This window comes from Centropristis striata, chromosome 3, assembly GCF_030273125.1.
Source record: "Centropristis striata isolate RG_2023a ecotype Rhode Island chromosome 3, C.striata_1.0, whole genome shotgun sequence".
NCBI classification, from domain to species: domain Eukaryota; kingdom Metazoa; phylum Chordata; class Actinopteri; order Perciformes; family Serranidae; genus Centropristis; species Centropristis striata.
Window position 1 is genome coordinate 21,403,471 of NC_081519.1, and position 15,243 is coordinate 21,418,713.

General features: G+C 38.2%; 1 protein-coding gene and 1 non-coding gene across 2 annotated transcripts in view; both read left to right on the forward strand.

The window, feature by feature from the left end:
- Positions 1-15,243, forward strand: part of cntn4 (contactin 4) — a 184,832-nt gene that overhangs the window by 129,070 nt on the left and 40,519 nt on the right. The window contains exons 10-11 of the mRNA XM_059328618.1: positions 5,041-5,170; positions 6,878-7,028. Of these exons, the coding sequence (XP_059184601.1) occupies positions 5,041-5,170; positions 6,878-7,028 (281 nt within the window). The remainder of the gene's footprint in view (positions 1-5,040; positions 5,171-6,877; positions 7,029-15,243) is intronic.
- LOC131969214 (U6 spliceosomal RNA) lies at positions 12,630-12,731 on the forward strand. Its single transcript, XR_009394098.1, has one exon. It is a non-coding gene; the product is annotated as a U6 spliceosomal RNA (small nuclear RNA).

Here is a 15,243-nt window from a genome sequence, read left to right on the forward strand (position 1 = left end):
GTTTTTATGTGCAAGGTAAAAAAAAATCACATTTTAGTTTCTCTTATTAGATAGTTTCTGAAGTATTGGGGATGATGAGCGTTTTCTAATTCATACTGTATCATCAGATATTTTTTTCTTTTGTTAATGCAGCCTTTTTCTCCTCTTTCATTTTATTCCAAACTGAATACATTCAAATAAAAACACAGCTGCTTTAAAAAAAATCCTCAAACACAGGATACACAAGGAATAGAAAACACACTTTGCAACACTCAGCCATCTGGATTCAAAGCAATGAATGTGTGATTAAAGGTTACAATGACTGTGCTGATTTTTGTCCAGCACATTTCACCTTAACATCAATATAATAAATGGATATATTCAGAATGCATGGGTGAATGGATTAATCAGTAAAGGTGTTACATTGTTTGAAATGCCACCATTAACCACAGTGGCTTAATGAGTGGAAGAGGGAAAGGTCAATGATGTAAGGAGCAGTGAGGAGAGGATGCACCATTTGTTGTTATTTATTACAGTGAATCAATTGAGACCTTTCTGATTGTATAGTTCACTGGAACTTATTTCTGCTGACAGGTTTATAACTTTGAGTTACATCAATAGAGCAGTCAATATATAAAAATACATCACACCCTACCTCCCAGCTCATTACATATGGACACTTGGTCTGGAACCCTTGGCATCACTTTTTAACACGTTAGGTACTCCCGTAGCATAATTTTTGATTAACACAACATCAGAAATAGACGGCATGTGATGTAACCAAATGTTCTCTGCTGCATTGAAATGTGATGCTAAAGTTATGGCAACAAAACTATTTGATAAAGGACAAAATCATGGTTTGCTTATTCTACATTTGTCACATAGCTTAGGTTACATATGTTACCTTATGTGACAAAAACTAAGACTGTTACATATGTGACTTAGGATAAGTATGTTACATAGGTGACATAAGCTAAGACTGTTATATATGTGACTTAGGATAAGTGTTACATAGGTGACATAAGCTAAGACTGTTATGTGACGTAAGCTAATTACCTTATGTACGTGATGTAGGCCAAGTATGTTACCAAGAGATGACATAAGCTTAGTATGTTATGTACCAAAATTACATTAGCCAAGTTTGATACATGGGAGACTTGCGCTAAATATGTTACGTACATGACTTACGCTAAATATGTTACATACATGACTTAAGCTAAGTACTTTACATATGTGACTTCAAATAAGAGTGTTACATACGTGACTTAAACTAAGTGATTTAGGATAAGTACGTTATATAGGTAACATAAGCTAAGTACCTGACATACGTAGCATAAGCTTAGTCAATTAGTGAAGTTAGCTAAGTTCATTGTAGAAATTCTGTGAGCTAGGTGTCGTATTTAAGCAACGGAGACTAAGTATGTTATATAGGTGATGTAAGAAAACTATGTTACGTACATGATATAAGCTACCTTACGTATGTGATGTAGGCCAAGTATGTTACAGAGATGACATAAGCTAAGTACTTCACATAGGTGACATTAGTTTGTTACATGGGTGACTAAAGCTAATAACCTTACATACATGACTTAAGATAAGTACATTGTATAGGTGGCATAACCTACGTACCCAACATATGTAGCATAAGCTTAGTTAATTGGTGAAGTAAGCTAAATACATTGCAGAAATTATGTAAGCTAGGTATCTTATTTAAGTAACGGAGACTAAGCATGTTATATAGGTGACATAAGCTGAGTTCCTTACATTTGTGACATGTGTGTTACATAGGCGCTATAAGTAAGTTATTTAATAAAACGTAAGCTAAGTCAGTACTTCCATGATGTAAGTTAAGTTCGTTGGTACATATATGTGATTTAAACTAAGTTGACTTTTTGTTTCATTGAACAAGAACAGTTAGGTTAAAGTCCTGTTTGTTTGACCTTTCTGACCACCTCAACCTCCTCTCTGCATGGACTTTCGGTCTTTATACTCCGCCACCTTACTTCCTCCTTTTATGTCAGCCCTGCACATACAAAACTGACCATAGTTTGACACACAGGGTGCAACTGTCTATGTGAAGAGTTTGGAGTGAGAGCATATTAAAAAAATAATAAAGCTAAGGGCCATATCTATAATATTCTTGAGAAAATAGAGTACATTGGATTTCTAGGGAGTCATGATATATATAGCTGAGTATATGTGCATTCAATTATTCAATGTCAGTCATTTAAAATATTTAAGAACCCTTAACTATTTCTAGTGTTTCACTATTAATAGCACCTCTCAGACTGGTTCTACAATTATTGGGCTCTTTGTTGGACAGTCAGCTGACATGCTGCTGTGTTCTATCAGTATGACTCAGATGCAGCTCTTATATATTATGAGACTCCTGGTATTTTCCTTCGTGATGCTTTGTATTCCTGGCCTGTGTCAAAATAGCAATGCTTTATTTCACTCTCTGCTGCTTTATTGACAATGGCCGCAGGATTAAGTGGATGTGCAATTAAAGGGAAACTACACCATGAAACAGGATTTAGTCCATTTAAAGGAGTGTGGGACTGCCATACAGAGGACTTACAGTTGCATGTTTGAACTGGTACTGTGTTAAGTACAATATTGAGGTGCTTGTACTTTACTTGAGTATATTCCTTTTCTCCTACGTAATCAATCAATCATTTTTTCAATTTTTTAACTTTTCATACAAGTTCTTCACCCAGTACAACAAGTCCCCAGACTTTGTAAAATATCCAATAAAACAGCCTCCAATAATAATAAAAACTGGAACTGAGGAAACCAAAAATAAATGTAATCAATTTACAGTAAAGAAACGGAGGCAGGGTTAGAAATAGATTTTAAAACTGTTATTTGGTATATACCACCACATGTGTAAAAAGTAAACCAGATTAAAAAATATAGACACATAAATAAAGCTCAATTTTAGGCCAGACTAAAAAGGTAAAATAGACAGATGATAACAACAACAATTCAGAGGCAAAACTATTTACTTAACTTCATTCATTCAACAACTTTAGTCACTTTGCAGATTCAAATTAATGATACAAACTATAACCAACAAATAAATCATGGTGTATTGGTATGAAGAAAGATAAGACTAGAAGACAATTTATAGAGAAAAAATAAGCCCAACCTTTCCCAGTTGAAACATTAAGCAATGTACACATGAATGCATCAGTGATTAGAATTCAATGATGTAATGTAAATTAATCTGAAAAGGGTTCACTTGCTAAATGAATACTTGTTCTTTTATTTTAAAGTTAAGTTAGTTTTGAATGCAGAACCTTTACTTGTAATAGTTTCTACACTCCGCTATTGTTACATTAACTTACGAGTACTTCTTCCAACACGGTGGTTGTTGTAATTCTAATGCAGTCCACTACTCTACATCCTTTTTTCTTTATTCCCTGCTCCCCCTGTTAATTCAAGCAAGTGGAGCAAACAGGCTGAGCTCGGAGCTTTTGTTCTTGCTGGTGCAAAGCCACCGTTGAGCTTAGTTCATGTCTACTTGTACTTCTTTCTCACTCAGCGGTGTACAGTAGATTCATCAATTTTCTGAATTAAATAGAATTAGCAGATTTCTTTCGCAGTGAGAACTAATACTCATGTGATGAAATGATCCTTTTACTGTTTATGAGATCAAATTTGCCACATCAAAATCAATTTCACATTGCTTATTTGTTGGTTTATGTTTTCAGTTTTTACATTATTGCATTTGAAGAGAAAAAAATGTTTATCTACGGTAGTGATATTGTGATGATAATATAAAAAGTAGCTTGTTTACATTTTACAGCTATAAAATTACCGTCATTTTCAAAAAGGCTTCCAGTATTTAGTAATTCTGAGGATCATAACTGTAAGCAGCAATCAAACCCAAGAAGCTTGTTTTCCTCAACTATTAAAGGCATTTCTTCATCGTTCTATTCTTTTACATGTTTCTGCAGCGTTATATCAAACGAATCATCCCAGTGTTGTTGGCAAATGACATTGCCAATCATTTTCCTTCAGCATAAGGCGTACAGATGGTCCCCCCAGGTCCCTGCATGAAAAACTGCTGATTTGAGAGGAACGTCATGCTTAATTAATAGCAGCCGTAAACGGGGAGTGCTTTCCATGCACAGACTGATATACGCCACCATTTGCCTCCCTTGCCAGCAGGGATATTCGCCCCTGCACATCCACAGCCGCAGAGCGTTATGGAAATTCACCCACAACCTGCTCAAACACAGGATTAGTTTGTGATCTTTCAGCGAGGACAGTCTCTCTTTTCATGTGACAGTACCTTAATCCCCCTGCGACTAGAGTTCAGGCCTGCTCAGACACCCCGATGGAAATGGGCTGTAATGACATTATGGGTGAGCCCGAGGAAAACACAGGAGATGAAGGGCACAGAACCTGACACAGCTGCATGGAGATGTATGAAAACTGCTCAAGGATTTAATGCTGCGGTGAAGGAGTTGAGTGAGAAGTTCAGAGAGATAAACTTATATTGGGGATTAAATGTCCAACAGATGCACTGATCCAACTGAGTTTTTAGTTCATCAGGCCCAGCCGTCCTTAAATAGATCTTAATTTTATGGCTCAGTGACGAGCAAGATTTCTCCCGCAGGCGGGCAAAAACGATAGTCCAAACAGATGAAGAGGAGGTACAGCTTGACCATGTACACACAGCACTTAGTATGTATGGGGTATACCTATCAGAAAAGCAATTTTCACAATGCATTATACCTCAGATGTTACGATATTCCTTCCCCTCTTATCGCCTCCTCCCGCTGAAGGGGAAACAGGCCCTGTGGTGCAGTCGGAGATATAAATAGGGCATGGTTTTATTTCACTCTCATAAACATGCAGATTGATTAGGGTCATTTTCTGCTAGCCTGCCTCCATCCACCCAAGCCTTTCCCTCCATTAGTGATGAAAACCTAGATTTATTGCCACGTCTGTCACTTCCAGACCATAATTCACTGGCCCACTGGCTGACTGTTTTTATGTAGATAAGTGCTGGGAATAAGAGCATATTAAAAGCATGTGTCTGTATGTCCACAGGAGCGCATACAGGTCGCTAACGGAGCGATGTCAATCAGTCGTCTGACCCTGTCTGACACAGGAATGTACCAGTGCGTGGCCGGGAATAAGCACGGAGAGGTCTACTCCAATGCAGAGCTCAGAGTTATAGGTAAGGCATTGGAGCATGTGTGTGCGTTGGCATGGAGACCTGTGCGCAAGCATACATTTGTCCATATTTGTTGTCAATTTTGTTTCGTCTTCTTTATCCGCTCAATAGCACCGGATGACCTACGGCCTCTCTCTTATTGGCCACTAATTGAAAAACATTAATTATAAGATGAATCCGTCCGGTTGACAGTGATGTATGCCAGAGCTGCTCTGTTCACCAGCCGCGCCCATCTGCCCTGTCAACCTGTCACTCTCCTCTCTGAGCTAGCAGCAGCTCTCATTCACTATTCATCCTCCAACATGTCTCATTCTGATCATGTTGCCAATAGGAATCAGGCTCAACACAGCCGAGTGGACTGGTCAAGCACCACGTAGAGATTCCAAAAAAATAATGCCAAGGGCAGTACGCCTTTTGAAAAGGATAAAAAGTTTAAAATTCTGGTTCCAGCATTCTTTTCTGTGGATTTGAAATGGAAATAGCCACTCTGCCCAGCAAAAAGCATTGACGTAGGTAACCAGAATAAGCTGTGAATGCCAGCTCTAGCTGAGTCACCATTTGGAAATCGCAGCACACAATGTACTGCTGTGGATGCCACATAAGGGTCCTGGCTCAGTAGGTAGAGCAGTTACCTATTGATTGGAATGTTGTTCGATCCCTGACCATGGCATCCTACATGTCGAAGTGTCCTTGGGAAAGATACTGAACCCCAAATTGCTCCCGATGCTGCGTTCATCAGTGTGTGAATGAATTCCCAAAGGTGGCAGGTGGCACCATGTAGGGTAGCATCCACCACCAGTGTGAATGTGTGTGTGAATGGGTGAACGAGCGCAGTCTGTAGTGTAAAGCGATTTGAGTGGTCGCAAAGGCTAGAAAAGTGCTTTACAATTACAGTCGTTTAAGTTGGCACTAGCCGTACAAGGTGCTGGTAATTGTGGACCAGCAACTCTTGCTGTGTTCTGTGATTTGCAGGTTAAAATTGCTGTTTTTGACAATGGAGTCTGGTGGCTTTGAAGAAAGTTAAATAACAGCTTAATTACTCATCAGAAAAGTCTGTCTGACAGGAATGTAAAGTGGTAAAATTATTCTAAATATAGCATACTGATTGTTCTCTTCAAAGCCACCAAACTCTTTTGACAAAAGCAGTCATTTTAAGAGTCATTGGTCCACTGCTCCTTTAATCATGGGTGAGGGTAATGGTTAAGGATATGTAGCAACATTATCATCCAGAAAAACAGATAAGGTCATGTGGGAAATAGCAAGACATGAATATTTTTAATTTTTAAAAATAAGGAAACACTTCTGGAAATCAACTGAATGATATAAAACCTAAAAAAGGGGGGAAATAATAGACCTGCCCCTTAAATTGCTCTATAGCCACAGAAAGTCATGTGATAATGATCTTTCGGTGAAAAGCTAAATAAAAAGTTACATCAGTCTCTTCAACTCCACAACATCAATTATGAGCTATCACTATTTAGCTTTTTGATTACTAATTAGTCAGATTGGTGAATGCAGAATGTGTGTGAATGGAAAATGTAATCTAATGTCTTCAAATTATCCGTGGCAATAATGCAATGCATTTACGAAGTCATTTACAATTGTGATGGAGATTAATTTTATATCTGATAAATTATGAGAGTTAATTTGTAAGAAAAGAGATACAAGGCGTTGTCAGACAGTGGCTTTAATATGCTGCTCTTGTCTCAGCTGTTGCCCCAGATTTCTCTCACAACCAACTGAGGAGCCAGACACTGGTGAAGGTTGGAGGAGATGTTCTCATTGAGTGCAAGCCCAAGATGTCTCCTTGGGGTGTGATCTCTTGGCGAAAGGGCAAAGAGTCAATCCAAGAAAGTAACAGGTAAGACATTTAGACATTTTTTTCTTCTTTTTCCCACTGTGAGGCTTGGCTTTTCCTTCTTCTTTTAACAACATTCACTCACACTTGCAGATGTAGCATTTTGTTCACATTTTAATTTGCAACATTTCATTTAACTCTGTTTACATCTGTGATGTGATGTTGCCACCAACAAGATTCATGTATCATATGAGAAAAATCAGCAATTAGTGCATTGCATCTGCACTGCTGTCTTGATAAGAATCCTCTCTTCACTAAGCATTATGAAAGGATGGTACATTTCCTTAAGAAATATTATTTTGCCTTTTTTTTCTCTCATCAGTGAGCCCCTTTAGATCAATAATCTTAGATGCTTTAGATGAGACACCTAAAAGGCTAGTAGCCTTACAAAACCGCAATACATTAAAATACAATATACAACATGATAAACAACATTTAGTAAGAAAACAGAAGCTTTTTAACGAAATAGCACATTCTGTATGTGGCCCTTAAATTAATAACTTGATCTAAATACGCTTTAATTCCTATCTTTGTGTAGATTATTTCATGCCAAAGGCATAAAGTAAATACCATTTTCAGAGACAGAAATGGGTACAGAGATAAGATGAAAGTTTACTTAGAAGCTTTATAGGAGTGATGTGTCAATGAAGCCTCATGAACCATTTCCTTATTTTCTGAAAGTACTTTAAAGAAAAATGTGATAGTAATTGAGTGTGGTTTCACCCTTTGATGAACAGAGAGCGCCATCTAGCAGGCTCAAAAAATAAAGAAAATTAGCGCATCCCTACTTTATAGATAAAAAATGTATATTAATGCTGTTGTCTGAGTGGACAGTGATGTCTAACTAACCAAAACATAAGAATGCAATGGTAAATAAGGGATTTTGCATTTGAAATGAAACATAGATATGTACAGAATCAACATTCTATGTTGCAATTATATGCAATATTTCACTCGCAGACTGAAAAAGTAGCTTCCACAGGTTTCTTGTTATTGAAAGTGAAAAAAATTTTTTCTAAAATGTAAGTACATTTTCACATTGAATTTCTTAACTAGATTGACAATATTTGCAGAAATAACAGCTTGTTGTCTATCCATATACCAAAGTAATTGTACAAGGACACCCTTTCAATTTATTTGACATTGAAGGTGACCATTCTTAAATCATCAGGCAACAATAAGCGAGCTGTTAAACACTATTAACTTAATTTTCTGCACATATGACATCATTATTAAACACAATGGAGCAGGTTGTAATGATTGAAATGCATTCTAAAGCTATTCTTTTGCCTGTACTATGGAGGGAAACCTGTTTTTAAATGACAGTGTCATCTGCATAAAAGTGTATTTTTGCTTTAATGTCCCAATGAATTACCCAAACCTATGATAAAAATGGAGAGCCACCACAACATATATTATAAAATCATTTTATTCCATAAAACAAGAGACTGTAAAACTTGACCATCCATTGTCCAATCTGTCCCAAACTTGTCATGCATGATGATGGTTGAACAGTTCTACATAACAATATTTCATAAAGACCCACCCATTATGCTTTAACCACGCCCCCCTTCATAACTAATGAACCGTTTGTCCTAGCGACTTGTATCGCCCGGTTGTCGCACACTCTTTTCAGAGGTGGCGACTGACAATAGCTGGACCCGGCGTGGCCAGCTCCCCCGACAGCGCCTACCCCGACGGCTTCACTCTGCTCGGTCTCGTTCAGTCCTGCTTGCAGGCCTAGTTTTGGTTTTGGTTTGTTTTTCTGTTAGTCAGGATTATAGAAAATATGCTGTCCAGAGTGAAACCTTGGTCGAAGGTGCAGCATGGGCTGAGGTAGAAATCATTACATTTTGAATTAGATACACAAATTATTTCTCACTTTCAAAAACGAAAGTGAAAAATAATTTGAAATAGGACATTTGGCCTTGGGAAAGGTCTGTGCTTGTTGAGTTTTTCCCTTCTAGTTTTTCATTTCAGTTTTTGGTCTAAAAGCTGGATACAAACTGCAAAATAGCTTCACATAAGAGGTCGTTGCTTAGTTGCTTTGTCAAAATTGTCCTCTATACTATGTTGTCTTTGTGGCACAGGAATTTAGAATACTTTCCATGTAATAGGAACATCCTTGGGTTCAAATCAGGATGACAATCTTCCTGTCAAGAAATAGTAGAGAAAAATATCTGCAGAATATTACTTTTTTTCATGATTTTTGTTTCACTCAAATAGTCAGAGAACTAAGAATTTTTAGAAATTCAAAAGTATTGAATCAAGGTGCACAAAAAGCCTCCGTTCACTGTGGCATATTTTATTACTGCATGTCCACTGAGAGATATTGATGAAAACAGGGAAGAGGAAAAGCAGCATGAAGCCTTAATGAGTAATGCTTTATGGAGTTTGCCATGTTTTATCTACAGCTCTTTAGTGGTGACCACACGGACCGGCTGCTGAGTAAATTCGAAGTGCTAATCAAGTACTTTTCACCTCAGTGGGAAGGATGAAGGCTCAAGAAATCAAATTATACAACTTCTGACACCAAGTTTCTGTGGAACAGAGGGCCATCTTGGCATCCTGCCATGTTTGACCCCTGAGATGTGATGTGTGCTACATGTGATAACTTTTGCCAGGGTTTGTGTGTGTGTCTGTCTGAATGAAGTGTGAAGTCTGGCCCAGTAGCCTCATTGCAGTCAGGGGTCATCCATTGGGTGTCACCACTCTAGCATGACTCGGCTCTGACAGCAGGGCTGTGTGCACAGTGTCTTGCCAGGCTTTGCATATATACAAAGCAGTGTTGTTGCTTGTCAAACAAAGTGGCGTGGAATTTGCATAGTGGTTTCGCTGCTGGTGCCCTTCACTCGCCCTGTGCCACTTCCATCACACATTTCAACCTCTCAGCACCTGGACCATTTTGATTCTGCTGTTTTGAATTCATAGCTCAGATTGATTTCACATTTGTCTTCGATGCGACAGGAACTGATGTCCTCTTGAAGAGATAAATGAAACGGCAGTGTCTATCCCAATGTTAAATAGATGCTTTGTGATGCTTTGTTTTCCTGAAATCCTACCACTGCATGTACTTGTCCTTCAGTGCTCTCACTTATTCCTAACTATAAATCGCATAATGACCAACTGCTCTGATAAATAATGAATGATTCAAGACTTGAATCATAAAATTGTAATGAATGAATTACTTTGGAATAATTAAAACAAGGGGATTCTTTTTGTTACAGCTGTTACGGTAAGATTTACTGCGGCCACCGAGTTGAGTTCTTTGGTGCATTAAGAGAATCATGATAATAGACAATTAGTAAATGGATTTCTTTAACTCTGTCTTTGTTCTGGTGCTTTTAAAATTCTGTTTGATGTTCAGAAATATGTCTTAATGCTTTTAGTCATATTAAATAAATGATATTTGGCTCGGACCACCTGTGCCGCTGCTCCAGAATTAAGAAGAAAGAAGCACAGATTTGAAATTAAAATTCAAAACAGTCCCAGCTGTATTGCATTAAAAGGAAATGTTTTGCCATGATGCCGGACTGTATTGCCAGCTAGGAAATGGAATAACTACTTACAGAGCTTAAAAACACATGCCAGAGCCTTTAAAAATGCTGATTACAGCTCCCCCCTTACTCTCTTTCCTATTATCTCCCTTTTCTCTCATCTGTGACATGCACACACACCCGCCCCGGTGTTGTATGGCACATAATAAAAATGGCCAGCATCTGCCGTGGTAATCATTAGAACAGTTGTCTTTTAAACTGCTCCCCAATAATAGCTGTCATGCCTATAGGTTGACTGCAGTATTCAGCCTTATCCTGCTGCTTGTTATGAGGAGACTTTAGTGAAAGCAGACTACTGATGCAAATTATGGATCAAACAACAACCTGGTTTCACACATCAGCTGTGTGATAAGCGCCGCTATATGTGTTGTTAATTGTGTTTTTCTGTATATACTAAGCCCAGATAAAGAGGGTGTTTGCGTGCATGTACAATCTGTGTATGCATGTCTGAGCAGGTCTGTTCAGTTATGCACCTGTACAGAAAGGCGTGAAATCATAAGAGCTAGCTGTGAACCCCTTTTGTTGAAGATTAATTGCCTTAATTGCGTTAGCACTCCACAGTGGCTTCGGCGGAAAGGGAACTAGTGTCACCAGCTGGGTAATCCATCTTCATAGCAGCAGCCCCCTTTTTTTCTGCAGAGGACCAGCGGAGGGGGGGATGTCTTATCTACCCCAGACAACCCTGCAGGGACGAGGTTTAGATGACATCAGCTGGAACAAAGAAGCTGAGAGCGCAGAGCAGAGCAGGTCTTGCTGATGAGTGTGTAAGTGGGCCGTGTCAGATGCGGAGAGCGGCCCTAAAAACACGCCATTTCAATATGTCACTGGCAGGAAGAAATCAAGTTTGTTAGGCCGCTCACACCAGACGCACTCAATCAGATGTCCTTTCATGAGCCGCCACAGGATGAGCTGACGTCCCAGTGTTGCTCTCAGTGTTGCATTAAACAACATCTTTTAAATACCTTGTGTATTTATCTGGCTTTGGCAGTCATGCAAATATTTGTGCTAGATCTTTCAATCTTTTGAAGAAGGTGTTTACCCCTGGAGCGAGGCATTAGAGTGCTTTGGGTGTGGCTGGGACAAAAGTCTCCACATTTTTGTGTTTGTGCACAATATGCACAGCAGATACATGTTGCCTTGCTGTGTGTTTTGGCGCTCATTACAAAAGATGATATAATGCTTCAGTTTAAATTATTTAATTAATGTGTAATTGATTTGCTTTTTAGCATTCATACAGCCCCATGGCCCAGGAGTTTAGGGAGAATGAGAAATTCAGCATGCCTCAGGTATCCATGGCAATTCTATTTAGTAAGCAAGTCCAAAAGGTCATACATCAAAAATAGGTTTGAGTTACAGCAATGTGATGCAAATGCTTTATGCTAAAAATTCATTTTTTTATTGTACTGAATGTCTTGGTTATGCATCATACCTCTCAAAAGTGTATTTAAACTGGGGTTGGCTGGGTTTCCTAGGGAAAGCAGAATTTGGTCCTTTATGTGTATTATAATTGCTGAGGGGAGATGGTGCTCCAAGAACAAAATGCACCTGGCAAACTGCTGCCCAGTCAGAATGCCAGTTGAGCTCCTGCTGTGTCCCTAAGTGCACAACATTGGTGACATTAAAAAATGTGTTTTATGTATTGATTTATTTATTTCAAATCCCACTTTTATCTCATGGAGAATAATTGCTAAATAGTAGTTCAATAACATTTATTAAAATATTTCACATTTAATAATAGCCCAAATCATTAACATTCTCTGAGCTCTGGAAAGAGCAAACTAATGAGGGGAGCATTCGTGACATTCAGAAACTCAATAAAAGAGTCTACAAATCCACTAATTATATGAAAATGTAGGTTTAAAGTAAAAAATTAAAAAGTTGGCCTTAAAAAATTGTGATCAGTGATTCAAATAATTATGTGAAATGGTTTATTTAGTACCATTATTTATTCTACCCATCTGCCCATTGAATGTCTGTTATCAGCCTCGTACAAATGGGTTGAAAGGTGCTCGATCCACCTACTGAATGTCCGGAAAGTTGTTATTGTGTGCTTGCGCATGCAGCACATATGTCAAATTGTAACAGAGAAGATTAGCATGGCCCTTGCAGAAGGATGACACGCAAATCCGTGAAGCGTTTCCACATGTATCCACAAAGTATCCTTGGGCAAGATACTGAGCCCCAAATGGCTCCCGATGTTGCGTTCATCTGTGTATGAATGAATTCCCAATGGTGGAAGGTGGCACCATTTAGGATGAATGTGTGTGTGAACGGGTGAATTAGCGCAGTCTGTAGTGTAAAGCGCTTTGGATTAAATCGCTATATAAGTGCTGTCCATTTACCATTTATCACATCATTTAATGGCAGTTTGGGTTTAGGTTAAGGTGCCAAAACTACCTAGTGAAGTTTAGGAAAAAGTAAAGAACTGATTAGGTTTATAATTAAAAGTCATGGTTTGGATTTACTACCTTACGTTACTTAACGTACACACATCAGGACACTGAGATTATAAACCTCCTCTTTGTTTCACTCTTTCAGTGTGACATTGGCCTTGAACCCAGGCCTCTTGGATGAGAGTCTTTAAGCACCATCCCCACTATACCTGCTTGCGTGGACTCTGTCACTCACTAAATCACCTCCTCCTTCGACCATTAGAGGTCAATACCTAACAATTTTAACTTTATTTAAATTAAATTAAACTAATTTTACTATGGCAGCGCAGGCTCACAGCAGCCTTCAGAACCAACTAGAAGGTGGAACCTCAAATAATGCCCAGTCAATCGCACATTTAAACTGGTTATTATGTTTCAAACATTTTTTTTTTCCAATAATTTCAAGCCAGAAATTGTATTAAGTCTTGTTACACGCCTATTAAAATAGTGAACTGTGTGAAATGGTGCACCAGTGTTAGCTGTAGCAGTCATTGCGCACTTGGGAGTGTAACCATTTGAGTGACATCTTTGAACAAGGTGAGTAAAGGAAGCTTGTTGCCAAGGTTACATCTGTTCAAAGTTTTATCAGCTCTTTTTTACCCCAGATTAGTGGTTTCAAACAGCCAGAGATGTACAGTCCCAGGGCACGTAGGAAGAAACATGAAGGAAGGATGCTGCCGGAAAGAGGGGGAAGCTAGAGGCTGTTTAAAATGTCTCCCAAATATCAGCAGTGTTAAAATTCATATATCATGACTTGTCTTAGTAAAGCTGTCAGAACCGTCCCTGTGTTGTGTGCAAATGTAAAGTTTTTGCACTGCCATGAAGTGAAGCTGCATCAAAACTAGTGACATTCACAGATATTAAACTACTCCGTTTAAGCTATCTCCATTAGTGTATATTCCTTAATGAATATACAAAATCAGATAGTTTACAGTAAGACCAATTTTGCATTATTTTAAGGAGAGGGTAGTTTTTGATGTATTTACTAAAACCTTGTGTAAAAATGATGAGTATGGATGCCAAGAAATCTCACAGCCAGCCATTGTCTTAGTGGCCTGCTTGGCCACTGATCAAAAAATAGCTTTTATTGGTTGGTTTGGTAAGGCATAAACACTTATCTTGTTGGAAAAACATTCCCTTTTCTGTAGTTTATAGCATCAAAATCATCACAGCCCTATTCATCAGTGCATTTATGGTGGTTCAGTAAAACCAAGCTGCATCTTTATCACACTTTGCGAGTAAATCACTGCTTTTCAGACAATCAGTTGGGACAGCTTTGGGTTACACAAAACACTACAGTTAGCAGGCTTAAGACTAAAAATGGCTTCTGGCTTCTGGCCAGATGGCAGGACTTTATGGCATCACTGGCCAAAATGGCAAAATATCCAGAGTTGTGTGGAAAATAGTTTTAAATAGTTAGGCAAAAACCCATTGTGTTATAGGCCTGTAGCTTCTAACAAAATATATAATCAATTGTTATATTCCACTTTCCTAACAAGTCCACATAGTGAAGGTTAGTGTATTGTTAAACATAAGCCCCTTTGCAACATTCTACATGTGGGAGAAACCATCATGCTGTGAGATTTTATTCCACTTGAAAAGTGTAAGCTGACAATCTAGGCTAGCTTGCTCCGTGATTTGAATCACGACCAAGTGGCGACCTCCAGGGCTGAAAAATTAAGCCAACAGCTGCAGTTTCTCAGAGGCAAAATGGGAGTTAATACACACAGACCCCTTTTTAAAATGCCCAAATCTTTAGCAGAAATAAACATATTTACAGGCAGGTACAAAAAAATGGTTTTGGTCTGTATAGCTAATTTCCTTATCTGAGACAACTGTACTGCCCTAAAAAGCCAAACTGCAGGAACTATAATTTTGGGGGAAGTTGAGTCATAACTAAAAATGAACTCCTTGCTGTCTGTTTTGTCTTGTAATATAGTTTTAGGTTTTAATTTGACTTTATTTCAGAGATAAAGTTACATAAAAATTGCAGTAACTACAATATAACATTATTATTATTATATTATTATTATAATAGTATTAAGTCTAAAATCCACCAATCTTTGAGTTGGTAAACAATTTTAAATACACTGATAACAAAATCAGTCTGAAAATGTTTCTTCACTGAATACAAAATATAAAAGCTGAAGGAAGACAACAGCATTGTAGTTACTGCACTGTTTGTGCATTACTATTAGAACATTTTACGGCTAATCCAGAGTGCAGTAA